General features: G+C 32.6%; 4 protein-coding genes across 10 annotated transcripts; 3 read left to right on the top strand and 1 right to left on the bottom strand.

The window, feature by feature from the left end:
* Positions 1 to 998: 998 nt before the first annotated feature.
* On the top strand, positions 999 to 9,094 carry LOC129316643 (probable mediator of RNA polymerase II transcription subunit 15c). The gene is made up of 11 exons (XM_054961051.1): positions 999 to 1,086; positions 1,454 to 1,472; positions 3,446 to 3,551; positions 3,635 to 3,752; positions 4,540 to 4,592; positions 6,097 to 6,171; positions 6,266 to 6,769; positions 6,882 to 7,217; positions 7,670 to 7,870; positions 7,956 to 8,044; positions 8,482 to 9,094. The coding sequence occupies exons 1-11, from the start codon at positions 999 to 1,001 to the stop codon at positions 8,687 to 8,689; spliced, it is 1,797 nt and encodes a 598-aa protein (XP_054817026.1). The 3' UTR covers positions 8,690 to 9,094.
* A 1,120-nt stretch (positions 9,095 to 10,214) lies between these two features.
* On the bottom strand, positions 10,215 to 13,350 carry LOC129316264 (uncharacterized). Of its 5 annotated transcripts, none has more exons than XM_054960593.1 (5): positions 13,277 to 13,350; positions 12,589 to 12,636; positions 12,425 to 12,497; positions 11,360 to 11,425; positions 10,215 to 11,158 (listed from the first exon to the last, which is right to left on the bottom strand). In XM_054960593.1, the coding sequence occupies exons 2-5, from the start codon at positions 12,633 to 12,635 to the stop codon at positions 10,571 to 10,573; spliced, it is 774 nt and encodes a 257-aa protein (XP_054816568.1). In that variant the 5' UTR covers position 12,636; positions 13,277 to 13,350; the 3' UTR covers positions 10,215 to 10,570. The 5 variants fall into 5 exon arrangements, with proteins under 5 accessions (XP_054816568.1, XP_054816569.1, XP_054816570.1 ...); XM_054960594.1 differs by lacking the exon at positions 13,277 to 13,350 and adding an exon at positions 13,091 to 13,223; XM_054960595.1 differs by lacking the exon at positions 13,277 to 13,350 and having other exon boundaries at positions 10,215 to 11,140; positions 12,589 to 13,241.
* Positions 13,351 to 15,077: 1,727 nt separating this feature from the next.
* LOC129315929 (uncharacterized) lies at positions 15,078 to 19,934 on the top strand. Of its 3 annotated transcripts, XM_054960098.1 has the most exons (10): positions 15,078 to 15,299; positions 15,715 to 15,769; positions 16,212 to 16,247; positions 16,335 to 16,379; positions 17,243 to 17,326; positions 17,489 to 17,554; positions 17,682 to 17,720; positions 17,946 to 18,045; positions 18,667 to 18,817; positions 19,603 to 19,934. In XM_054960098.1, the coding sequence occupies exons 1-10, from the start codon at positions 15,106 to 15,108 to the stop codon at positions 19,619 to 19,621; spliced, it is 789 nt and encodes a 262-aa protein (XP_054816073.1). In that variant the 5' UTR covers positions 15,078 to 15,105; the 3' UTR covers positions 19,622 to 19,934. The 3 variants fall into 3 exon arrangements, with proteins under 3 accessions (XP_054816073.1, XP_054816071.1, XP_054816072.1); XM_054960096.1 differs by lacking the exon at positions 16,335 to 16,379; XM_054960097.1 differs by lacking the exons at positions 16,212 to 16,247; positions 16,335 to 16,379.
* A 3,370-nt stretch (positions 19,935 to 23,304) lies between these two features.
* LOC129315226 (pentatricopeptide repeat-containing protein At1g11290, chloroplastic) lies at positions 23,305 to 26,172 on the top strand. The gene has a single exon (XM_054958798.1). It carries the CDS (start codon positions 23,417 to 23,419, stop codon positions 25,889 to 25,891), a length of 2,475 nt encoding a protein of 824 aa, XP_054814773.1. The 5' UTR covers positions 23,305 to 23,416; the 3' UTR covers positions 25,892 to 26,172.
* Positions 26,173 to 27,870: the final 1,698 nt, after the last annotated feature.

Genomic DNA, 27,870 nt, shown 5'->3' with positions numbered 1-27,870 from the left:
TAAAGAGCCGGTAAGGGCATCGCCAACAATGAGACCAATAGAGGGAAATCTGTAGAGTTTCGTAAAAAGATTGTGAAGGAAATGTAAGAAGCATACCTTTGCCAAAATGTTTTTGGAATTGCTCATATTATTTTAAATTATCATAGTCATGTATGTCACATTGTTATCTTGTTATCAAATAATTACTCAGTCAATTATCATGATATCAATTAGTTTTAATCAATTTTTACTTGTAGAATCATTTATGTTTAATTTTATTAATAAAATGACATCATGTTTAAAGTTAAGGCAAAATGGTGAAATCATTTTTGTATCAACTTAAACATCTAGCATAATGAATTATCCTTGTGTGAAACCCTGGTTCTCTGTATTAAGGTAACTAGCCTCTACTACCCCCGTGCATCGCTAAATGTCAACATTTAAACATTATAGTAAATAATAATTATACTATCATTGAACAACACATTATAATAAACTTTGTTCTACCACAGTCACATGCAAGTAAATGAGAAAATTAAAAAAAATGAAATGATTTTACAAATACAAGGCTTCAATTGTAGTTCTTCTTTTTACTTCAGTTTCGCTTTGCTAGTTTGAGCCATGAAATTATATACAACCTCCTTACTGTGTAACCACAGTCTACCTCTTTCTCTTCCACTTTGGGATGGGCAAAAAATCCATGCTCCATTGATGTCTGCAAAATTTATCACATTAGGTCTTAATATGGGGATTTTTATGGGTATTTTTTGGGTTCTTTTTCTTGCCCCTTTTGATATTATGATACCCACCCTCCTCTAGACTTGCGATGCATGCATATTTATTTATGTTTGAAAATACATTTCAATATGATATATTATAAAAAGACACTAAAAGGTATCATCCAAGTAGCATTCTATGGGTTTTGAATTATATTATTAGTTGTTTGAAACATTTTTTTGTAATTTTATTTGAAAAAATTTTTTGCAAATGAGTCACAGCCTGAGAATTATTCTTGGTGAATGGTCAAGGCTTCAGGATCTAAGAATCCAATGGTGATGGGAATTGTTGACTTGCTCATTTTGGATCGGATTGAGAATGAGGACTATAGTACGCTACCCTTAATTATCCGTACTTCCATTGCATAGATTACCCTCCATAATCACCACCACCAAACATTTATGGATTTCTACGCTTTGTCAATTGCCACCACTTTAAACAAGGGCCATAACTTTCTCATGACAGGGATGTCTTATTCTTTTCACGGTATCTTTATTCTTGAAAAAAGTTATTTTCAATTATTTCACTATTTGGATCAGTGCTTACTACTAAATATTAGTTCAAAAGGCATTGAGAAAGAATTCTATGATCAAGTGACTGTATCGTTCAGTTTTATGAGGAGTTATTCTAATTCCCCAGATAACTGAATGTCTCATATCCCCATCTTATTGAATTTCTCCATATCCTATGCCTCCAGGTATCTTGTATGCCTCCAGGTATCTTGAATAACAATGTATCCAATGCAGGGTTCTTGGATGCTTTAATGAAGATGGTTGAGTGACCAATCTATCCTGAACCTCACAAGCCCCGTCCTTTTCTTGGCCTCTTAAACCTTTAGTAGAGGTGAGAATTCAAGCCATCCCAGTCCATATAGTTTAGTATTCCCAACTTTAGTCCTCAGTATCATACAATTAAAGCACTTTATTTAGTTGAAAAACTTGTTCCCCACCAAGCAAGTTTTCAGCTTATTGTCCTTGGTATCATATATCTTGCAAAATATCCATTGGAAAAAAATGTATTCTTGCCCACCAGGTAAATTTTCAGCTAAGCGATAACTATCCTGATCTTATATTAGTTGTAGCAAAAGATATAAAGAGTCATGTCAATTTGGCCACAGGGTTGAAGAAGTCATATATTAGTTGTACCATTGGTCCACCAAGAAAAATTTCAGCTTAGCAACAACTTTCACGATTCTTTTTCATTGCATTCTCCAATTTATAACCCAAAAATAGTTTACATGAACGTTGATGGAGTAAGTCCAATGTCTTATTATGGTGGAAAGCAAGCTTCTCTCCTCCATGCCTTTATCTGACCATCATCAGCCTAGGCTAAGGTTAATAACTTAGGAACTACTGTATCATCAAGAGAATCAATAGAGGAGCCGAAACTAAAGTAGAGATCTGATTAGCACTACTGCGACTTCTTCTTGAAGAGCATTTGATAAAACTAAAATATGTTTGTGAGAAACTAGGAAGAAATAGAAATTTTGGCAAAAGAACGGAGGTGGTCTTTCTAGTAAACTAATGGATTATCAACTAAGAACTAACTATTAATTATAAGTAATATTAGTCCCACTTAACAATGGGAAGAATAGAAATAGCAGTTGGTGCAATTTTTGTGGCCAAATAATAGGTATACTTCTTCATTTTAGTTGAACTCAACAAACTACAACTTGATAGAGAACCTTCAATTCCATAAGTGAATTGAAAACTTTGAGATTCAGAAATGACTCAGAAACATGATAAGAAAACAAAATAAGGACTTTAAAATTCTGGGATTTGTATTTGCTATTGAAAATAGGGAGTTCACCTTGAGAACTTCAAAGGAGAAGTGTCTGGTTCTCTGAGTCCTTTAAAAGCTTCATCTTTAACAGCAGAATGTATCATGTTTCACAAACTCCTTCAAGGCTCGGTCAGATTTCTCCAGAAGAACTGCTTTCTAGAGTAATTTCTCTCCACTTGTGGATGTTGGAAAACTTTTCCTTCTAAGCTTTCAACCTCTATTTATAAAGGAAAGAAGATAAAATCCTCAAGTGTTTGAGACAAGATAGAACTCTTCTCTTTATCTTAGAAAAGAGATGTTCATGTATTTATACAATTCCCATGGCTTAGTGATTATAAGATATCCTAGAAATGAGGTATTTTTTGCAAGGCCTTGTGCATTTGGCTAATAAATGATAGAGCACAATGGCGTCTTGCAATCCATGTAGCCGACCCCACCTAGTGGGATAAAGGCTTGTTGTTGTTGTTGTTGCTTGTGCATTTGGCTCAACTCAGTCTCAAATGCAATTCAAGATTATCCAGGTATCATACAGCACTGGAGTCCTCGTTAGGCAGATTTGTTTCCTGTCTCTTCTGTGAGTTTCAACTCATTTTATCTTTAGGCTGGTTTCTTTAATGATTTGCAAATTGATTGTGCTATTCTTTTGAGTTCAATATGGAGCCACACCCCCCCCCCCAAAAAAAAAAATGTGCTTCAGCTGTTTTAGGATGACTTCTTGTTCTATTGCTTCGTGCTTTGATAGTTTGGAAGTTCAATTAAAGTGTTTTTTTTTCTAATAATATTCAATTTACTAATTATTAATGATTTGCTTCATTTTATCTTAAAAAATTTTATTGTCATAGAACCTGTTAACTTTCATTATGTTCTCTAAGCTAACTTGATATACATGTAATATATTATTTTGCAGTGCAAATGCTATAATTGTGAACTATCCATGGCCATATAATACATCTGAAGCTTTGGATTTGGCGGAAAAATTAGAAGAAAATGAAAATGCCTCTGCCAAAGATGAGGTATCTTCAATCAAGTCGTTTGAGTTATTTTGTCATAACAAATTTGAGGATTAATAACATTTTTGCTGTGGCGTTAATTTAAGGCTGATTACATTTTAAAGATAAAAAAGAGGATAATGTCAATAGAGGCATCGTCTCAGGTTCTTGGACCCAAACATTTGGCTACCTCTTCTAATATAAGTGAAGCCGCATCATCTTCGGGTATTGAAATAGCAACATCTTTTCTTTCGGAAATATTCTAATGCTGCTTTTCTTTTTTTTTTCTTTTCTTTTTTTTTAGAGTGGGGATTCATGAATATGTTGTTCTTTCATAAATTAGGATTTAATCCCCTATTCCATTAGTTTTAGTTGGCGCCCAAACTCTGAGCCCAACCTGTGTTTGCTGATTCTAGATGTGAAACATGTGAAAGCATTAGAAGCCCAGCCGGGAATTTGTCATTGTTGAAAGCTTCTGTAGCAAACAAGGGCATAATGCAATATTGGTTGTTGGTGGACCAATAATTTTATTTTATAATCCAGACCTAACCCTTTTAGTAACCATGTTAAATGATTTTAGGGAGAATGGCATTTGGATCCCTTGTAAGGAAATTATTAACACTTTAGTCCCTACTTCAAAAATAACAACAACAACAACAACAATGTTAATGTCATGATTGTGACATTTTCCCATTTTTTTTTATTACTTGATTACTGGAGTAAATGCATTCATGCTGCTCGTTCAACTTCTAGGGATGGTTAGTGTGTTTGCAAGTTGCCATTTCTACGTTCACTAGACAAATCTTATGGAGGTTATGTTATATAGGCAGCTTTTAGTTGATTCTTCAACTCTATAGGGAATTTATTGAAAGTAAAAACGGGTTCTTGGCTTGTACTAGCTTCTTTGGTCTCCCTTTTTAATGATTTGCATTTATTCCCAAGTATGAATTAAGTAATCCCCCCGCCCACGATTTAACCTAACCTGACTTAATATGCTCATGGTTATGTCTAGGATCAAATAAGAGAGTTGCAGATGTAGATGGGCAGGAGGTGCTCTATAAAAGGGTAATGTCCAACGTTGTTTTTCTTCATTTCCATGTTTCAGTTTTGGCATCTGCGATAGTCTGATTGATTGTGATTAGAAAAAAATTATTGATAAGTAAGACTTCACTTAATCCTGGTGTAGTGGGATTGAATATGCAATCTCATTGTTACTTCTCCCCTATATGAATGTGTGTCAATATGGTGAAAGGCTTTGGAATAAGAGTCAACCTTTAAGGTGACAATCCTGTGCATTATATAGGAACCATTCCTAGCCCTCTTGGTATTCCTTATGGGGAGGAGCATTTCCCATATTGATATTACAATCATGAATGGATATCCTTTTGAAACTCCCAAAATAAAATTTTGACAAAATTCTTGCACTCTAATACCAACAGTTAGAGTGGATTTATTTGTCTGGATATTTTAAAAGATTCCAGGAATTTTTTTACTCAGTTATTGAAACTTTATGGTTATTTTTAATATGATATCCTCTCAATAGTTTAACACTTAACTATCTTGATTAGGTCGATCTCTCTGGGGCTCTTATACCATGACGAAGCTCAATATTTTTCTTAATTGAATCATGTCTTATAAATGGAATAGTCATGTACATAAAATGGGAAGGATGCTTACATTCTTAACCCATGTAATCCTAAAATAACCGAAAGATTCAAATTCAAATAATAACTGTTCTAATTAGGAAAAGGAGATACAAACCAATTTGATAACTAAACAATAATAACGACAAGTCTTATCTTACTAGATGTTCTACTGTTTTAAAAACATGTCTCTATGCTTTTTCTATTACTATTGATGTGATCTTGGAATATAGTGTTAGGAATCAACTTCCTAACCGGCGGCCCAAGTTAAAAGGACAAGAGCATAGCAGGGAAATGCAATAAAGCTTTGGCAGAGTAATGAAAAACGATAAGCAAGAATACCTTAGCTGGCAATTCAGGATGCCAGGAACTCTTCTGTCCAAATCCTCCTTTGCTCTTTCTCTCTCAAGCCAGCTGTTTTTTGTTTTTGTTTTTCTTTATCACTTCTCTCTCTTTTCTAGCCGTTTTCCTCCTGAGGCCCTTCACATCTTGTACTTGTCAGTTTTGCTATTTCATTCTCTCTTGTACTTGTCTTGGCCTTCTCCGGTACACCTTATGGACCGTGGCCTAACACAGGTATGAAAGAAAGTACCATTTCAGTGTGTCTAACCTTTTAACACATGAAACATGTTTTTCTCTTTATTATTATTATATGGTTGTGGAAGTCAATCATCGTTTATTAAATAAGCTATAGGGAGTCCACTAGGTTCGTTATGTTAGAATTATAAATAGCTAGCAAGGCATTAATGCAGCGATGAGACTTCATAGTCAAGTGGCTTTTGGTGCGAGTACCACAGCTTGAGGCAGGCAGTAATGTTCAATACTTGCTGCCTCTAGTTTTGTGATTAAATTTGAGAATAATGTGTTGGTCAGTTTTGAGAACAAGATAGTGGTGCACTATAGCTTTTCATAGTTTCTTATTGCAGGTTCAAATGTTGAAGAGCATGCATTTCTCCGAACTTCATAAGTTCTACCGTGAAATAGTTGTCGATCTTCTGCAGGTAGATGATCTCTTTATACCATTACTCTAGACAGTTCGCTCATCATTGCCTTCATATAAGGGTCAATATATTGTGACACATTGATTTTCTCCAGAATCATTCTTCTCCTCAGAATACGACATTGAAAGCAGCTTGTATACCATCACACACAAGGTTAAAGAAGATCCTAGAGGAAACTTTTGCGTTCTTAAATGTGACTAAAAGCCAGATTAGCCCTGATTTCAAGTCGAAACTGGATGATATGGAAACGCAAATCCGTGCGACTCTATTACACATGAGTCTCGTTCCACGTCTCGATGACAAGTGTTCAATACAACAGGCTGTCCCATCACAATCTGGAGTCTCTAAAGACGATTTATCTGAAATGCAGCTAACACTGCCATCAACGAGCCTACAGAGTTCTCATTTGTCAAAGCAAATTCCCAATCAAAACAAGATGAACCAGCAGGTGAAATCAGCTAAGTCAGAACAAGATAACCCAGAGTCGTTGACGCAGCAAGTGGCCAAGGAATACAGCATTTCACAGAAGCATGAAACTCCATTATCTGCAGCCACTTCTGATCAATCTAGTCCTGCAATCCAGCGCTTGGTTAAAGTGGTTAGTTCTAAAACATACAATGTGCTTGCTCTTTTTTTTTATTATTATTTAATTTATGCATAGAAATTTATTGTAGATGATACCAAGTGATATGATTATGATAAATTTTCAGGTGTCATCCATGTCACACAAGTCATTAAGTGAATCTATTAGTGAAATTAGAGATGTAATCTGTTTCTCTGATATATCGTCAGCACCATTCGAGAGGCCAGAGAATGTGATTCGCTCAAATTCGGTATTAGATCTTGGTGCAGATTCACAATCAGGATACTCAAAATTTGGTGATTTTCTAACGAGAGAAACTAAGATTAGAAGCTGCCATGATGCAATGCCCATACATACTGATTCATTATTCGCAAGTACATCTGAATCGTTTAATCTATTGACTGATGCTGATGAATCTGACTTAAATTCAGTCAGACCTCAGGTCAAATGGCCTATGAATGGGGTAATAAATCTACTTTCTGGTCTTTTTGTCATGATGCAAGCTACTAAACAATATACCCCAACCACACACACACACACACACACATCCATTCAATTCTGTAATAATTGAGATTCCCTTAAGAGCTAATCCCTTTATAAGAATCCCAAAAAACTTGTAATCATCCCTAATGCTTCGCCTAAAATTTGTGATGTTGTGACATTTTGCAAGTCACAAATCAATTTACAATCAATCCAACGATTAGAGCTTACAGTATATAATTTGAACGGTGTAAAATCTCATTATTTCACTATCTACTTAGCAGTAACTGCCAAAAAATCTCATTGCAACATTGCCTCTCTTGCTGATGTTAAAAATGTGCTTGCTCCTGAAAATTAGTTTCCATAATAAAAATCAAGTGTAGGTGAGAATGTTTTAGTTTTTTCTTCTTAATTAAGAATATGCAATACGTGCAGGGAAAACATGCTCTTCTAGAAGAAATAACGGAGGTGAAGAAGTTATTATTGGACAGTGAGGTTGTTATAAATGAAGCAGACATCATTCCAAGTGTGGCTGCAGGAGCTGCCGAGCAAGGTGATGGATTAATTGTGGAATTGTATTTCACAGGGGTAACTGTGAGTTTGGAACCTACGCCACACCTTGTTCTCAATCTAAGGGTAAGTTTTTTATCTTCTACTTTGAATTACTTTTCTTTTAAATGTTTCTATCATTCCCTTTTGACCTCAGATCTTAATCATGCAGTCAATGATCAAACCGCTTCGGTTGCTTATTCCTACAAGCTATCCAATTTTCTCTCCAATTCTTTTAGATGAAATGCCAACAGAATCCAGGTTTGAGATTCAGGCTGTATTTTCCTATCATTTAAAATTTAAATATTTTATTTACTTCTCTGTACAGTAACAGACACCCTGTCACTTCACTACATGGATTGGGCTTTCACATAACAAGGCCAGCATTCAGCCTTATTGCAGTGCTGTCTAACAATACCAAGGAACGCCTTATAAAGCAAATGCTAGTATCAAAAAAGAAGTTTAGAGAAGTGATGCGTGATACTGATATGGTGTGTTAATTAATAACAAAATAAGAAATGCACAGGGAAACATGATAGAAAGAAATACACCAGATCCATTCCCCCTCTCAGACAAAGCTTATGCCAAGTTGATGAAGGATTATTATTATTTATTATGATTGTGTTCTCTCAAGTCTCTCTTGGAGTTTGTTTCATCTTCAACTTCCCCTTCACCTGTTACTCTTTTGGTTTGGACAGAGGCGAATCGGACGATGATCTGTTGACAAAAGCGAAACTCAAGCTCCAGAGTTCTCTTCAAAGCCTGACACATCCCTTGTTGATTAAGGACATAGCAATGTCATGGGAAAGATGTGTCAGAGAAGCAATATTTGATTATGCACAGAAGCTTGGTGGTGGAACCTTTAGTTCCAAATATGGAGGGTGGGAGAATGTTGAAGGAACTTAGCATGAACATGCTTATTAGTCACCAACATGAACTTAATCTTTCATATGGTGATGATACAAGAAATTGTTGTAGGTCAATTAAGCATAAGGCAGCATAATGGACTGTGCCTCTGAACTGTGTTTCTTTTTTCTTCATTAAAAGCTCATGCTAGTTCGGTGCAGATGACATAGTGTGAACTACCTTTCAGATTCTCTGTATCGTTATAATACACTCAAGATAGTGCAGTTACATTTGCACTTCTGTAATCATGAAATTAGAATAAACTCATACCCGTAGATATTAAAGTGATACAAAAATAATCTTTGAAGGTGACAGTTGATATGGGTGAAAGTTTTGGACACTTACATGTACAGGGGAACCAAATATTCAACATTTATGTTCCATGAAATTTGAATCTTTATCATGGTCAAGCAGGTGTATCTCTTTCAATAGAAATTTAAATATTAGGTCATCATATCATAAGGAATTAACCTCCTTTGTCAGATTTAACTTTGATTGATAGCATAGTCTTTTTTTTTTTTAATGCAAAAAATGCACTCGAATCTTGATGGAAGAAATTATCTTTTTCTCCTATGTGCTCTACATCTGCAGATGTATTGTTCTAATCCGAAAATTTTAAAAATGTAGTTTATGGTTATGTTATAGAGATCTCACGTAATAAGAGAAAGATAAAAAGTAAAAAAAAAAATTGTGATGATATAGCATTTTAAATTTTTTTTCCCCCAAAGACCATCTCCAATTTTTTAATATTTAGATTTTGTTGGAAAAATGTACAAAAGATCAAAGGAATATAAAATGGAAAAAGGGTAGCGAATCCTATTAACAGTTTGTAAATAGAGTGGCTCTTTATAAATTTTATAAAAACCTTATCATATGTAAATATTTATTGATTGAAAAAATTTATGTTACTTACTAACAGTTAAGTGGGTGATCCCAATTATGCCTGATAAACCTTTTTTTTTTTTGACCAACTGCCTGATAAACCTTATAATTTGCATTTTCTCCATGGACTGCATCAAGGACCTTTGTATTTTAGTCATTTTACCCCATATATATATATATATATATATATAACATTGATTTTTTTTAAAAAAAAATAATTTACAGTAGCAAACTAAACTGTAAATCGAACCCACAAATGAAAAAAGAAAAGAAGAAATAAAGAGGGCAAAATACTGGCCCCATAGAAAGGATAAATAGTAAATCACAAGGCAGAACTCGTGTCCTAAAAGATCAGTACTTTTTCCAGACATCAACAGGCTTTGTGTGAAAGTTGCTGACAGCTTCAAAACTCACAGAGAAGAGAAGTAGAGACCCCTCACCTCAAGGAGCATCTTCATTTCCTTCATTAGTTGCTAAATATTGACAAGGCTATTTCTTACACAAATGCTTCCTTCCCAACCTGGAAAAATAACTGGTATATTTAACTTTAACTGATTTATATTTTCCCATCAAAATAGAAAAATAGACTCTAAGCCAACAAAAGTTGACTCAATTAGTAAAGATTTGATTTATAACCCACAAATTTGTAAGTTTAAATCACACTACTAATGTAAGGACCTTGTTAGAAGGTGATGCAAATATTTTTATAAGTGCTCTCTAAGTTTGAAGGCAAGCATTTGGATTTAGAGATATGCCTTCACCCTGATAAGCCCCCCTAGACACTATGATCCAGAACTTCTATTACACCGCAAGAAGAGAGTAAGAAAGAAAGCGTTGTCTCAACAGAAAGAAGAGAGTAAGAAAATTAAAGAAAGAACACAGGGAATGAATTAAAGAAAGAACACAGGGAATGGGGTTACAGAAAAGAGGAAGGATTCAGGGTGAGACCTTCACAATTCTTTTTCACACTATCTATCTCTCATCACACTATTATATGCACTATTCATCACTGGCCCTTAGTTTCCATGTCTTCTTTCGCTCACGTGTGCTTCGCCGTGTTCTATTTTGCTCATCTTCCACATGCTTGCCCATTGTGTCATCTCCATTGGCTATTCTACTCATTCTATTTTGCTCATTTTCCACATGCTTGTCCATTGTGTCATCTCCATCAGCTATTTTGCTCATTCTACTTTGTTCATTTTCCACATGACTGTCCATCGTGTCATCTCCACGAGCTATTACGCTCATGCTATTTTGCTCATTTTCCACATGCTTGTCCATTGTGTCATCTCCATCAGCTATTTTGCTCATTCTACTTTGTTCATTTTCCACATGACTGTCCATCGTGTCATCTCCACGAGCTATTACGCTCATGCTATTTTGCTCATTTTCCACATGCTTGTCCATCGTGTCATCTCCATCAGCTATTTTGCTTGTTCTATTTTGCTCATTTTCCACGTGCTTGTCCTTTGTGTCACCTCCATTGGCCATTTTGCTTGTTCTGTCTTGCTCATTTTCCACATGATTGTCCTTTGTGTCATCTCCATCGGCTATTTCCATGTTGTCAGCCTTGTTGTTCATAACAGACTGTTAAGCAAAATATGGCTATAAGGAAAAACTCAAAAGTACTATGTAAAACATCAATGCTAATAAGCATACTCAAAAACAGCACCATTATAAAACTAAGATTCCAAATGTTAACAACAAATTAGAGTACAGTATGTTCTATAATTTCATATATCAATCATCTTGAAAATTGATTAAAAAGATGGGGAAAAATGAACAGACCTTTTCAGTAAGATCACGAGGAGACATGACTTCATGAAGCTTGCGCATAAGCATTTCTTCTTCCACCTTATATAAGAAGACCTCCAGCAGCTAAGGATACTAGTTTATGATAACGAGTTTATGTAGTGTGTTTAAAACAGACCATGCCAAAACAATTCCAATACACTAAATTTATCTCTAACAGGTTTCCGTGCAAATACTATTCACTTATGAACAATATAACTCCCTATACTTTTAATATTTTCTAATGGCATTAAATAGGAAAGGGATGGGGAAAAAAGATGTGTCTGATGAGCCCAACAAAGGTTAAAGGAAATAACAATCAAGTAAAGAATAAACCATGACATTCAAGGGTATGAACCAGCCAAGCAACAGAGTTACTGAATTCCCAACGTAAAAATGTTATCATTCATGTATACTTCATTTTCTCCACTCAATATAAATGAATGTCAGTAGCTGCTGGCCACCAAAAAAGAACATGATGACATGCATGGCTTCCCAACAAACAGCCGAAATTGAAATACAAGTACAACAAGGAGATGGTAAATCAGAGAAGAAGCCAATAAAATTTTCTTTCATCAAGGAAATAAATAAAATAATAAAAAGCTTCAGTGATTAAAACTAGAGTTCTGAACTATTAGTAGTTAAGGCAAGGTGTAAACATTAAGAGCTACCTATGTCTAAAATAACCAATTTACTGTAGGAAAAAAGTATCATAGTCCACAGCACAAAAATAAAATAGTTCATGTTATCTTGTCTCTTACAATTTGCAATTACATCTAAAGCCTATAGCAAAATCATATTCCTACCCTATCTAATTCACAAAGCCCCTAAATTGATAACTAAAAAATCTATTTAACTGGGAAATAAAAAGTACCATCGCTTCAAAAAGTCTAATCCGAATAAATAGCGATCAAGCTTCAACAAAATAGAGAAAACTCTTTTCTCCTCCTTTGATGGCAGGGCAATGGGTATGGCAGGTAGATATTGAAAATAATGCAAAGTTAGAAGCCCTAATCAACCGGAGAATCAAAAGAAAGCAAAATTTTGGAAAGATGGAAATACCTGAAGTTTTTGCAGGTCGTGAAACATTAATCTATAGGATTCCATAAGGAACTCGTTCTGCTTGTCCAAATGCCTGTTGTGACAAGATCAAAACCATTAGATTAAAAAACAAAGGAAAGGAAAAAATATAAACTAAATGTTAAAAGCATAAGTTCAAGGATTACTTCAGTAACTCTCCAGAGTGCTTTGGGTCAAGCTGTTTAGGCTCCATCCTAAGACGAGGAACAAACAAAGCCCGCAATAGATTATTCCAGATCAGAAAAAAGGAAGATACTTCGCAGTAGTCTTCTTCAAGCTCAAAATCCAAATCAAAGATTATACATCACCAACGGAATTTAAATTCAAGAAGAAATCACGAGAATTATACAATAGAGGCTTGCAGCAGTAAACCAGACGGCTCAAATTCTCTGCCTTTGATGGTGAATTCCAAAAATTAGTTTTCCTTTCATTAAAATGGTGTGACGAACATTTGAATCGAGAGAGTTTGAGAAAAGTCGCTACTAATCCAATATCAATATCCAACGAAGAACAAAAATTAACCCAATTTCAGTTTCATAAATAGTAAGTAGAGGTAGTCGTAGGCAAAGAGTTTCGAATTCGAAACAAGCATACAGAATACAACTTTCCAGAATTTCCATTCAGAAATTTACCGTCTCCTAAACTTACCAATTCAACGTGACATACAAATAAATCACAAATCAGATAACAAGTTCTATCCAGAATAACGATTCTGCAAAATCACTTCGGTAGAAAGAAACAGAATCACAAGTTCCGAAAAAAACAAAAATCAAAACAAAACAAAACAAAAAATGTCTTCACTAACTAACACTAGAGAAGAAATTTCCTCTTTACCAGAAGCTGTGAAGAACGACGCCCGATCGCCGATTCGGAGAATGTAATTTAATTCCGTATCATTTTAATTTAATAAATATTTATTCACATATTTTATAATTTTAATATAATTTAAATATAAAGTTTTGAAATTAAAAATACACCCTATTAACAAAATTATATAACAAAATTTTATATAATTTTATAAATATAAAATTTTGTTACTTATATAACAAAATTAACTTTTTACCCAAAAAAAAAAACTATTAACTAATTAACTAATTTTATAAGGAGCGGTAGTTGATGATATCTTTATCTTATCTTATCTTCATCTAATCTAACTTTATATTAATCCTTTGTAAACATGGTTGAAAATTTACTGCTGATCTATGGTGAATTAAATCAGTTACTTACGTGCTTTTATTGCACTAATCACTAATAATAATAATAATAATATAGGTATATACACGTGTATTTTATTGGACTTTTCTTTTTCAACTGGACCACTTTGATGCAATTTTTTTATAAAAAAAATTCTTAAATGTGCTTCTTTTTTTTTTTTTTTGTTTTTAAACAATTGGCAGAAGGTGAAAATGTTGGACAGAGTTATAAAAAAAAAAAAAGGTGTGAGGCTTCTAATAAAAAACATAAATGATAGCTATGCTTTTAGCCTTTTGTAAGTTTTTATTTATATTTTTAATATGCTGGCCGGGAATCTTGAAATAAAACAAGTGATTATTTATGTGCATAGAATAATAAATTTTACACAATAAATATGTTAACATAATCTACCTTTTCAATTAGTTTACATGTATTGCATGAGAAATACAAAAAATTATAATTATTGTTATAGTTATTTATTTGTAATTATTTATATAATTATAATTTTTTCTATATAAATATTATTATATTTCTCCTATAATTTTTGTTAAAATTTTATAATTTCACCTGTTCATCTTTTTTAAAATTAAATCTTATTAAAATTATATCTCTATTTTATTTCCCTCAATTTAAATAGAAATTAATGTTCTGTGCATCAAGATGAAAAATCTAGTTTTAAATTTATAAAAAATTGTATAATTTTCTAGTTTTATCCTTCACTAAATTAATATGTATAATAATGTGTTATAGAAATAAAAAAATGCTAATAGTCCTAGTTTCTTGCAATTAAATAGGGATAAGTTAAAAAAATTTACTATCACATTTAAAAAAAAAAGATATCACTCACCAATAGGGTTAAATTATACTTTTAGTATTGTAATTTTATATAAAGTTTCAGTTTTAATTTAATCCTTTAATTTTATAAAGTATCATTTTAGTTCTTTAACCCTAACATTATTTATTTTAAATGATTATTTTTTATATCAATCAGTATTATTTTTAAAAAATAAAACTTAATATGTCAACATTTAAAAATATTTTATTTTAAAAGTTCAATGAAAAAATATATTAGGATAAAACTAATAGAATTAAAATTAAAAAATATTTTATAAATTTAAAAAACTAGTATAAAATGTTCTATAAAATTAAATGATTGAATGTACTCCATACTTTAACAGCTTAGCCAACTTTTATATTAATCATAAAATTTGATCTCGGATGATGGACAAATTCTTATACCCACAATTTGTCCGAAAATAGGCGATACATTTGATATTTGTTTTGCCAGAATTTAGTTTTAGTATATTTAAATATTTGAATAAAATTTTGAAATATTATTTTAAATAAAATGAAAACTTCAAAAAGAAAAGTCAAATTAATTAATAATTGTTTTATAAATTAGAGATATTAGGGAGATAAAGATGTCTCCCGCTAAAAAGGTGGCTCTTGTCTGCGACGAGAGAGAGGAAATGACAGTAGGAATGAGCGCTTCAGCTCTAAGCTTGTACGGTCGATGGCCTTCTGATTCATCAAGGCTTGTCAAGGGTTTGTCTTCTCCGCCACCATGCCCTAGTCCTCAGCCTAAGCTTACCCAATCTCCGGTTGACAGAACCCTTACTCAGATCAAGAATTCTGGTGTCATAGCTTGTCTTCGGGCAAGTAGGTATGTCTCTGTTATACCATTTCCACATTTTCAGTTCTTTAACGTGATTTTGTTTTGGTTTTAGATAGAATTTTAACTTCTTATAATCAGTTTTCTGTTTTTGGTTCCTCTTGTTCCCTTTAATTTGGTCTTTGGTGGGCGGCATTTTTTGGTTTCTATTTTTGAGTTTTGATGCATGGAGTATATCTATACCTTTTTCTTTATGTTTTGGGTTTTTTTTTTCATTAATTCTGATTGCTTTTGGTGAGGAGTTCTTAATTCCTTCCGATTTGGTCTCGTTCGTCTGGTTGAAATCGTATTTCACTGTTTTTAACTTGTTTTTGTAAAATGATGTGTGTGTTGATATCTCATCATGGCACTTTTCTTCCATGGCTTACCTTACAGTCTATTCTATATATTTTCAACTGCCATGTAGCGCAGAAGTGGCCTTGGAAGCTTCACATGCTGCAATAGCAGGAGGCATTTCAGTCGTGAGTTTTCTTCTGATTTTCTTTCCTCCAAGTCATTTTTAACAGCAAAAAATGGGCTTGATCTATCTGAAAGTATTACTGTAGTTTTAACTTTCAAAGTTGATGTTAATACATGAATCTTCTGTAGTGGTTTTAAAGTAGGAAGTCACTGTCCCTTGTGGCATTTCCCTAGATATGAACTACTTCAGAGTTTTGAGTTACAAGTTTAGCTACAAATTGCTGAATATATATATATATAATGAAAATTATGGATGTTGAAATGCTTCACGAGACAATAAAATGATTCTTCTTGGCTGACATTTTGAGAATCAACTAAGAGTATAACCAAATTTTCTTTTTTTTTTCCCTGTTTAAATTTTCATTATTTATGCTGTGCTCTTCTCTTGCTTTTAAATTTCAATGATTGGTTGCTCATCATATTTTCTTTCCTCTGCACAAGCAGCTGGAGGTTGTAATGTCCACCCCAGGTGTATTCGAGGTGTTTGCCCAATCTTTTTAGGTTATTTTACCTCACTTGCACTGAGCTTATAAGTTAATGTGCTCTGTTTGAGGTCTGAATCCGTAGGTTTTACGGCAGCTAGTAAAGGAGCATCCTGCAATGGCTCTAGGAGTATGCTTCCATCCTTGTTTCTCGTTTCATACATGCCATCAATTTTTTTTTTTGAAGGTGTATTAAGTCTACAAATGCTTAAAAACTATCTTTTTGTTCTCTCATTTGTCATTTCAAAGGGTTTGTCTACAGGGAGCGACCTGATAAACACATTGGTTGAAAGTTGATATATAATCGCTAGTGCTTCATGAATGATTCATGTGAATTGATAAAATTAATGTTGAAGTCATATCATCCGTTAAGATTAAGGAGAAAGGTTAAACCTAGTAGTCCAGCATGAGTAGGTATAATTCTCACACGTTTTACTTTTTAACTGTGTAAGTGGTATTGGGAATCTGTATGTTATTCGGCTATTAGAATTATGTAGTAAATCATGAATTATCAGTAAGGTTATTTTGAGTATTCCTGAGTAGATCCTACATTGTTTATCAGTAAAGATCAAACCTTAATAGATTATCATTACTATTTATTATATCAAGGTATGTTGCTATGATTTTCATGACAAAATATATTTAATTTTTTTCTTTATTTTCTTTAGTTCCTCTTTCTGTTCTACTTAGCTTTCTAAGTAATTTCAATAAGTCATCCTAAACCCTGCAAACGTGTGATTAAGTTCTACCTTGAAACTGCATAAGAACATTGGGTTCTCTTGAAATTGGGAAAAAACATTGATAAGATGGGAAATTTTGGTTGATTGTACTTCATAAACCTAACATTTTCCAAATTGATGTGCATCCTTTGGTTTTGTAGGTATCCTTGTTATTTGATTTTGTATGTAGATGATCAAGACTATAAAAAATTTTCAACATTATGTACTTGAGATTGTTATTCTTCTCCAATCAGATTTCTTTCTCTGCACATAGGTTGGGACTGTTCTTAGAGTTGAGGATGCAAAAACTGCAATAAATGCTGGAGCCAAATTTCTCATGAGTCCTGCAATTGTGAAGGTCTTAAATTTTATTATGTATATACTCAGACATGGAACTACATGCTATTGTTAGATTTGAATGTTTGGAGATTGCTGACCATTGTTCATTTGAAAGCTTGATGTAAATGAACATACCAGGATGCTTGATAAGCTACTGAAGCTTTTTTTCCCCCTCTCTCAGGACATCATGGATTATGTTCGATGTTGTGAGAGTTTATACATTCCTGGTGCAATGACTCCAACTGAAGTGAGAATCAGCATTCAAGCATTTTAAGAACCTCTTCATGATTTATTCCTGCATCATTAATGCTCACAATTTGCTTGAATTGAGCATTCTATGTACCTCTCATTAACTATCAGTGTATGTAATGCAGATATTGTCTGCTTATGAAGCTGGTGCCAAAATAGTCAAGGTGGGTATTTTCATTATCTTAGTTTTCTCCTAGGCTGAAGCATGTTGTGATAAAAACACAAGGCATGCATATTTGTTTTATACTTTAGTCATATGTAAAATATGAACAATTCATGTGAAGATTTTTATCTCACGATGCTATTCCCTTGTTGATTGACAGGAATCTTATTTATCATATATTTTAATATAATCATTCCATGAATCTCACACTTACCTTGTGGAATAGGTTTATCCAGTTTCTGCACTTGGAGGAGTTCGGTATATCTCAGCACTCAAGAAGCCCTTCGCTCAAATCCCTTTGGTTGCTTCTCAGGGAATAACAATAGGTACTTTTGCATTTTTGTTTTAATGATGAATTAGGTACTTTCTGCAGTTACTTTTGTTGGCAGTTATTTTCCAAACCAGGTTACTTCTGACTTAATTCAATTGGTTAGACATCAATCGTAGATAACAATGCTTGTATATATTTGTAACTTGTCAGGAAACGAAAGTTAATAATAAGCATGTCAGTTCATAGCTTCCTTTACAAAGGATTTTTTTGTCATTATTAGTTGACTGTCTGCCCAGAGGGTGGTGACGATGGAGATGAATCTTCAGAATGTTCCTCAAGCCAGAGCATACTTATGATCACAGTGCCACTATACTTACTAAATAGCCAGTGAAAGGGAATATAACCTGAATATACTTGGCTGTCTTTGACATTATCTGTCCATTATTTCTTCTTTTTATATTTTCTTTCTAGAAGTTGTAGTATTGGGCAGTTAGTAAACCCATAAGAATTGCTTCCTGCAAACTATAGTTGTTCCTTTTAGAAAGAGTTTTCTGTACAATATTTTGACTTATATCTATATATGAATAGGAACGCACACATGCATCTTAATTAGTAATCAATTTGTTGTCATGCACCATGAGTGTATAATGTATATGATTTTTCTAAATGGTTGTAGATTCAATTGGGGAATATATTAGGCAAGGAGCATCATCAGTAGTTCTATCAGATGCCATATTTGATAAAAAAGCAATTGGGCAGCATAATTTTGAAAAGATATTTGAACTTGCTCAATCTGCAGCTCTACTGGGTAGCAATGCCGTGAATCGGTGAGACTTTACACTTTCATCATTACACAGTTTCTGGTTTTCTGCTAACATTGTTAATATGGTTACTGCATTTTTCTTGATTACTATAGTGAGAATTTGTGAGATTCTTTAACCCACTAAAACTACTTGCGTGGATGGTGAATGATGATCTAATCCAATGGGAGTATAGCCAAAAATAGAGAACAAATGAGTAGGCTTCTCATCAATAGCTCTAGCTTCATCAACCCAAGTCAACTTGTCATTTTTAAAAATGGTCAATATTCTGCTTCTAGTTCTCCTTTCAATGTGCTTATTTGTGGCTCATGTTTATCACCAATCTCTCATACCCATATGGACTTGGTGGACTCAAGGAGCGTTTTTAACTTAAAAATTCCTTTTCTACTTGATAAATTAAACACTGAATTTAATATTGCAGTCCTATTCTTCCTTAGAATTATGATTTGGGGATTATTATTCTGGCAGTCTGTTGAGAATAATTGTAATTAATATAAGTATTGCAATTTTAAACCAAATCTTAAAGTAATTTCCCGCATAACTACTTTAGCTAACAAAATCTGCCACTCCTTGTATTGTAACATTACTCTCAGGATACTGCCTTTGCTTCAGTTCTTTGCATGTTATGTTTTATGCTGCAAATGACATTAGACTTTTGCATGTATGTATGTATATATATTCATTGTTGTTATGGAAACATTTCTTGTGGAATTGTGATTAAAAGCGAGTCTTGCACCTTTGTTTGGTTAATTTGTGGGGTTCTTACCTGATTTTGTATGTGTTGCTTGCAGGAGAAAAGAAGAGCTCTGATGTACTTCAGTTTTGTTTTTGCCCATTTTTTTTAATTGACATGGGTTCTTTCAGCATAAGGCCATGTTTTTAAGGACTCTTGTATATAAATTTATGATGTTAGGTAATAATATTCTGGTTTCTTTTAATGTAAATGTAGGGTGTATGTATTTTATTGCCATCATAGGACACTGTTCATATTTAAATAGATAAACGGAGCATGGGGGTTAACTACCTGGCTTCTTGGTCCTTTTTTACTAAGGAATTTATGCACTATACCATTCTCTTCAAACTTGGCAGTTGGCACTTGGATCACTGTCACTGTAAAATATTACTCTATTGCTCCCTCGGTAGATATAAGTTGTCTTTTAGAAAAATTTGGTGATCCTAAATATAAGGGTTTATATAGTGTTAATTGGCCACACAATGAAATTGTAGAAGAAAGTAATTGAGCATAGGTTAAGATTAGAGATAAGTATTTCTAAGAATTAGTTTGGTTTTATGTTAGGTAGATCGATTACAAAGGCAATTTATTTACTGAAGGGATTAATGGAAAAGTATCGTTGTAAAGATAAAGATTTACACATGATTTTTATTGATTTGGAAAAAGTTTATAATTGTATACCAAGAGAAGTGCTTTGGAAAGCTTTGGAAAAGAAAGGAGTACGGATTGCTTATATTAAAGTTATAGAAGATATATATGAGGGGGTAAAAACTAATATAAGAATATTTAGTGATCAAACAAAAGATTTTTTTTTTATAAGATTATACTATATTAAGAATAATCTGAATCCTTATCTATTTAACTTGATCCTAAATGTTTTTGATGAAACATATTCGAGAGAAAAATTTTAAATGTATGCTCTTTGCGAATGATATAGTTCTTATGGCAAAGATAAGAGAAGAGATTAATTATAAACTTAAATTATGGAGGAGGACATTGGAGTCGAAAGGTTTTCATCTAAGTAGAAATAAGAGGAAATATTTATATTATATAAATTTGGTAAAAAAACTAGTTGACAGCAATTTGGAAATGAAATTAAAAAATTAAATTATACCTCAAGTGAAAAAGTTTAGATATTTATAAGTCATTATTCAAAATGATGGCAAAATTAGTGGAGATATTTCACATAGAATTCAAGTTAGGTGTTTTAATTGAAAAAAAGCTAAAGGAATTATTTGTAACCGTAAAGTGCCTAATAAACTTAAAGGAAAGTTTTATTGTACTGTTATCAGACCAGCTATGTTATATAATAGTGAATGTTGGGCTTTAACGGGACAACAAGAGCATAAAGTTGAAGTGGCAGATATGAAAATGTTATGATGGATGTGTGGACATACACGTAAAAATAAAATTTAAAATGAGCATACACGCAAAAAAGTAAGGGTAACACCTATTGAGAAAAAATTGATAGAAAATCATTTAAGATGGTTTGGGCATATACATAAAAGATCGTGGAAGGCACCAGTGAGAATAGTAGAACATATAACTTTGAGCCCTGTTAAAAGAGGTAAATGAAGGCATAAAAGAATACTCTTGAAAGTTGTTGAACGCTCTCTTAATTAATAATATTTCTAAAAGCTTAGTAAATGATAGAGTACAATGACATCTTACAATTCATGTAACTGACCTCATCTAGTGAGATAAAGGCTTGTTGTTGTTATTATATATTGGTTTATTCTAAATATGTTTTTCTTTTCAATTTCTGATGAGGTGTTTTATTTTTAAAATTTATGATATTTATAGGAGATAAAAATAAAAATAAAGCAATTTTTAGATAATTTTAACAATGTAATTAATGCTTTTATTTATGTGAATTACTTATAAGTGACTTATAATAAAGACTAAACGAAATAACACGAAACATAATTTGTATATGTTAATTCATGAATGATAACAATTTATTATAGACTTAATTTTTTTAAATAAAAAATTATAAGTGAAGATTCATAAATTAAAGGTCTAACCAAATTAGGGTCCTTCCATCTTCACATATAATTTTTTTATTTGAAATTTATCATTTGTTTTTACATTAAAATTATCATTTTATTTTATTTAAGCTATCATTTAAGAATTAAAGCACCCTCCTTTATTATTCATCAATTTTTTAGACATCATGAACATCATTCTGAAGCCATATTAAATATAAAATTATAGCAAGCTAAACTGTCATGCTATGCGGTGTGTGAAAGCCTGACCTGGATTGACATTTTATTATAAGTTTTAAACTTTTAATTTTTTTTCTATTAATGAACATAATTTATCATTTGTGCTTCTTTCATTGTTAGATTTAATTACATGTCAATATAAAATACAAAAAGTATTGAGAACCATATTTTTTGAATAATAAAATATGAATCAAATATAACAACTAAACATATTTTTCCCTTCAATGAAATTTAATCAGTGATTATAAGAATTTAAGATAATTTACTCAAATATAGCTACCATCATCACTGTGTCAGTAGCGCAAGCAAGAGGTATTTAGTGAGATTTGATCCATAATTCTATTCAAATCTCATTGTAGCACTGTATGAAAATTCAAACTGAATCAACCAGTTTAGCTTGTGAACCGATAATTTGGTCTCTTTTTCGATTTAGATTTCCACTTAAATTGGCCAGCCATTGACTCGGTGTAACCCGGCTGACCTAGGGTCAACTCGGGATAACCCGATAGCCGAGTTGCTGGTCAGTCGGGTCACTTTTTAATTTTCTTGGTTTTATTTTTTTAAAATTGTAAAAACTAAATAAAAAGTAAAAAAATTCAGCTTGAAAATTTAAAAAGCAAGGCAACAAAGGGCTAAACTAAATTTCACTGTCTGTAGTTTGAATTTTGAATACAGGGCTTTAATTGTAAGTTCGAACTTAAAAGATTTAATATTCTTTTAAATTAATTGTGTCTTAATTGTTTTAATCTTTCATTATTTGCTATTGTTCATTTGTTTGATTATTGTTTAACATTTATAAATTATGATTGTCATTGTTGATAATTTTAGTGATTAGTTTTAAACTTTTTAATGATTGAAGGGCTGTAAATTATAATTGTAAAAATAAATATTTAAAAAGTTATATTTTATTATTGTTAAACTTTTTAATGGTTGTAATTCTATAATTATTGTTGTATTTGTATTTTGTATTAGAAATTAATTTTAAATTAGTTAAATATTTTTATAATTAATATCTTTTTATTTAAATTGTACTCCTCCTTTTTAAATTATATGACATTCTTGAAGGAATTTTTTTGTCTTAAAATATAAAATATTTTGAGAAGATTAAGATTTCATTAAATGTAACAATTTTAATATTACCTTTTTTTCTCTCTATAATTAATTTTCATACTTTTTTTTCAATATATTAAATTATAGGTATTTTTGAAAGTTTAAATTTTTATTTTAAAAAAATAAGATTGTTAAGTGTATTTAAAAAAATTTATTGATATTTAAAATTTTATTTAAAAGTGTCTTATAATTTGAGATAGAAAAAGTATTATTTTAATCATAATTAGTTTATCATTCAAATTGACTCTCGTTTTAATTTAAATTAAATTACTAATTTATAATCTGTTAGTTTGACCGATTCAATAAATGATTTGATTTTCAGAGCTTTGCATTGTAGTATAAAATTTTTATAAAGTTTTATTTGAATTTATAGCTTCCGGATGAAAAACAAACAGAAGCCAGTAAACAAGCCATAATTCTTCATTTGTCTTCTTCGCAAAAAATCTCAATCCGTGGGAAGTGGGAAGAACTATGAATTTGAAGAAGGCACTTGCGAATTGGAGAATGAATCTCGAGTGAGAGACATAACAGCGAAGAATGAGCTCGAAGCTATTGACTCTTCTTCCTCCACCTCCACCCATTTCCAAAAAAATTTCATTTCCTTCATCTCAATCCTCCGTGCCTTCTGCCACATCCCATAATAATAATAATAATCTTTACGAGAGAATTTACATTCCTTCTCATGTCTACAGACACCCCTCTTCAATCCTCTTAGAACTCTGCACTTCCATTCAAGAACTCCACCAAATGTTACCTCTCATCATCAAGAATGGCTTCTACCATGAACACCTCTTCCAGACCAAGCTTGTAAGTTTGTTCTGTAACTATGGCAGCATCAGTGAGGCTGCTCGTGTTTTCGAGCCCATTGAAGACAAAATCGATGTGCTTTACCACACTATGCTCAAAGGGTACGCTAAAAACTCAACTTTAGGCGATGCTTTGTCTTTTTATCATAGTATGAAATCGGATGATGTTAGGCCGGTTGTTTATGATTTCACCTATTTGTTGCAATTGTGTGGTGATAAATTGGACCTCAAGAGGGGTAAAGAGATTCATGGGCAGTTAATAACTTGTGGGCATGAATCGAACTTGTTTGCCATGACTGCGGTTGTGAATTTGTATGCAAAATGTAGACAGATTAATGAAGCATACAAGATGTTCGAGAGAATGCCGCAGAGGGACTTGGTTTCTTGGAATACAGTCATTTCTGGGTTTGCACAGAATGGCTTGGCCAAGGCAGCTATAAAGTTAGTTTCAGAAATGCAAGAGGGAGGTCAGAAGCCTGACTCCATCACATTGGTTAGTGTTTTGCCTGCTGTTGCAGACATCAAGTCTTTGAGGATTGGAAAGTCAATTCATGGCTATGCTTTGAGATCTGGGTTTGGATCTTTTGTTAACCTCTCAACGGCGCTTGTGGATATGTATTTCAAGTGCGGGTCAGTGAGGGATGCAAGGTTGATTTTTGAGGGAATGAATAGTAAGACTGTTGTTTCATGGAATTCCATGATTGATGGATATGGACAAAATGGTGAATCTGAAGAAGCATTTGCAACTTTTCTGGAGATGTTGAATGAGGGGGTGGAACCTACAAATGTTACCATAATGGGAGCTTTACATGCCTGTGCTGATTTAAATGATCTTGAAAGTGGGAAATTTGTTCATAAATTATTAAATGAACTAAAATTCAATACTAATGTGTCAGTTATGAACTCTTTAATATCCATGTACTCAAAGTGTCATAGAGTCGATATTGCAGCCACAATATTTGATGGTATGCAGGAGAAAACACAAGTCACTTGGAATGCCATGTTATTAAGTTATGCTCAAAATGGTTGTGTAAATGAAGCTTTAAACTTGTTCTGTAAGATGCAATCTCATGATATAAAACCAGATTCCTTTACATTTGTGAGTGTCATTACTGCTCTTGCAGATTTATCAGTTACACGCCAAGCTAAGTGGATCCATGGCCTTGTTATAAGAACTTGTATGGACAAGAATGTCTTTGTTGCCACTGCTCTTGTAGACATGTATGCGAAATGTGGAGCCATCGAAACAGCGAGAAAACTTTTTGATGTGATGGAAGAGCGACATGTGATAACGTGGAATGCAATGATTGATGGGTATGGAACACATGGCCTTGGAAAAGAAGCTTTGGATCTATTCAGTGAAATGCAGAGGGGCTCTATTAGACCAAATGACACTACATTTCTGACTGTTATCTCAGCTTGCAGCCATTCAGGTTTTGTGGAAGAGGGCCTTGATTACTTTGAAATCATGAAGGAAGAATATGGCCTAGAGCCTTCAATGGATCACTATGGTGCCATGGTTGATCTCCTAGGACGATCTGGACGGCTCGATGACGCTTGGAACTTCATTCGCAAGATGCCTACAGACCCAGGAATCAATGTTCTAGGTGCCATGCTTGGTGCTTGCGGGATCCATAAAAATGTAGACCTAGGGGAGAAAGTTGCTGACAAAATTTTCGAGCAAAACCCAAACGATGGCGGGTACCATGTCTTGCTCGCGAACATGTATGCCTCCGCTTCCATGTGGGACAAAGTGGCCAAGGTAAGGACGGCCATGGAGAAGCAAGGGATTGAGAAAACTCCAGGCTGCAGTTTGGTGGAACTGAGAAATGAAGTTCACACTTTCTACTCTGGAAGTACCAATCACCCACAATCCAAAAGAATCTATGATTTTCTTGAGACTCTAGGAGATGAGATAAAAGCCGCTGGTTATGTGGCAGACACAAACTCTATTCATGATGTAGAAGAAGATGTGAAGGAGCAATTGCTTAATAGTCATAGTGAGAGGCTTGCCATAGCATTTGGACTTCTAAACACAAGGCCAGGCACAACAATACACATAAGGAAGAATCTGAGAGTCTGTGGTGATTGCCATAACGCAAGTAAGTACATTTCACTTGTGACTGGGAGGGAAATTATTGTGCGTGACATGCGTAGGTTTCATCATTTTAAGGATGGGAAGTGTTCTTGTGGAGATTATTGGTAAGCCAATGATGATTGCCTTGGACTTCTTGTTACGATTAGTGTCGTGAACAAGGGTGAATTCCTTCAAGCTACACATTTAGGTCTTGTATTCTTTGAGGGCGGTGCTTTGAAAAATGGGCGATTTTTGCCTAGGAGAACTCTTGTAGCAATGGGCCTTATAGGCTCTTTAAAAGGCCAAGCCCTTTTATGCCCTATATGTCTCTTTTTTCTGGTTAGCATATTGCTGAAATTGTTGGAAATTGTTAATATTGCAAAATAATATGGTTGAAATTGTTTGGATTATTTTTATTTTTGAATTAATATATAAAAATCATACAAGTTTTTTAATTATGTACTAACATAATTATAAATTTACAAAAAAGTTATGCAAGCCCGATTCTAAGCTCTTTCGACAAGGATGGAACTTAAAAAAATATGAGCAATTTGAGACATGCTAGTCTATGGGCTTGAGCCCTCAAGGATTAGGCCTATAAGAGTTTGCTAACTTTTATTGATAACTCTAGTAATGATAAGTTCATGTGAGATTTTAGAGTAAATTTGGATGTACTAAGGTAGGCCAAATATATCAATCATAAACAAACATATAAACAATCAAGAAATCGATGGGCAAGAAATTGCTTTAATTGACTGGAGAAAAGGGGATGAAAGTCAAATACTCAAATACAAGTGTATCCCTTATCAATCATAGTTTAGTAATATTTTTTAAATAAAATTTTAAATTAAAATTATTTAAATTTAATCAAAGTGATCTAGATAAAAAGTGGAGGGAAGGTGGTGAATTGGAGTTGAAGATGTGGAAAGAAAAACCATTGTCATGTGAAAAGCTATTTATGGCTGACTTTGTTAGATTTACAGGAGTCAATGGCTTGTCCACATTTTCACATAGATGTAAGTTTAAATCGCGTTCATAACATGAAGATTATATTAGTAAATATTTGAAATTTAATTCATCTATTTTTTTTGCTCTAAATTCATCTAAATTTTTATTAAACTAAAAAAGTTATTAATCTCGTTACTTACATGCTTGTTTACCCACTATACAAGTAATGATTGATTTAATCATGGAGAAAGAAGTAAAATATTTTTAGATCAGAACATTATTCATAAGCTAAATATTCAAATTGACTTTTAAAGGATATATAGTGTGTGTTTTGATTAAATTTATAATACAAAAGCTTTTACATATTGAAGTTTGCTTGAAATTGAGGTAAACATTAGTTAATATGGTGTGAATTTATATTGGGATGTTCTTTTATTTAAATATTAATTAACTTAACTGATTAAAATTTGAATGATATTATTCAAAATAGGATTAGATGTAAAATAATTAAAAAGTTTATATGTATTTTTGTGTCTTACATTTGCTTCTCCTTGTTTTAGTGGTCAACGTTAATGAACATTAGTCAAGTTTAATAAAATGGTGATTATTGCACTCATTAAAGCAAGTTTAAGAATACTTTTGCACCCTATTTAGTTAAAGATATTGAGTGTTTTTTAAAAAAATATTTATATTTTTTTACAGTCGATAATTCGGGCAAGTTAAACTTATTTGAGTTGGACTCAATTTGAATTGAATTTTTTTAAATTGAGCATAAAAGTATTCTACCATATAAAAAAAAGATTATATAGCCAAACTTGACTTTAAGTCCTTTAGCTTTTGAACTTATTCGGGTCAGCTTGAATACTCAAATTATTAAATATTTTTTATTTTTTTATCTAATTTTAATTTTTATTTAAAAAATTAATATTTTCAATTTTTATATTATTTTATTAATAATAAATAAGAAATTTTGGTATTCAAACTAAGTTTACTCGAGTTTAAGTTTGGTTTGAATTTTTTTAAATTTATTTTAAAGTCCCAAACAAGTCCTGGGTAAAAAAAATATTTTAAATTTTTAAATTTTATCTTAAAATTTTTTAAATTTACTTGAGCTGACTTTTCCAGCCTCTTCTACTATTTTTGCCTTTTACCCTTGCAAG

The sequence above is a fragment of the Prosopis cineraria genome, unplaced genomic scaffold (assembly GCF_029017545.1).
Source record: "Prosopis cineraria cultivar Desert tree isolate PC_DT_omini unplaced genomic scaffold, ASM2901754v1 PC7, whole genome shotgun sequence".
NCBI lineage: Eukaryota > Viridiplantae > Streptophyta > Magnoliopsida > Fabales > Fabaceae > Prosopis > Prosopis cineraria.
Note: the sequence above shows the minus strand (reverse complement) of the source record. Positions and strands in the feature narration are given on the sequence as shown.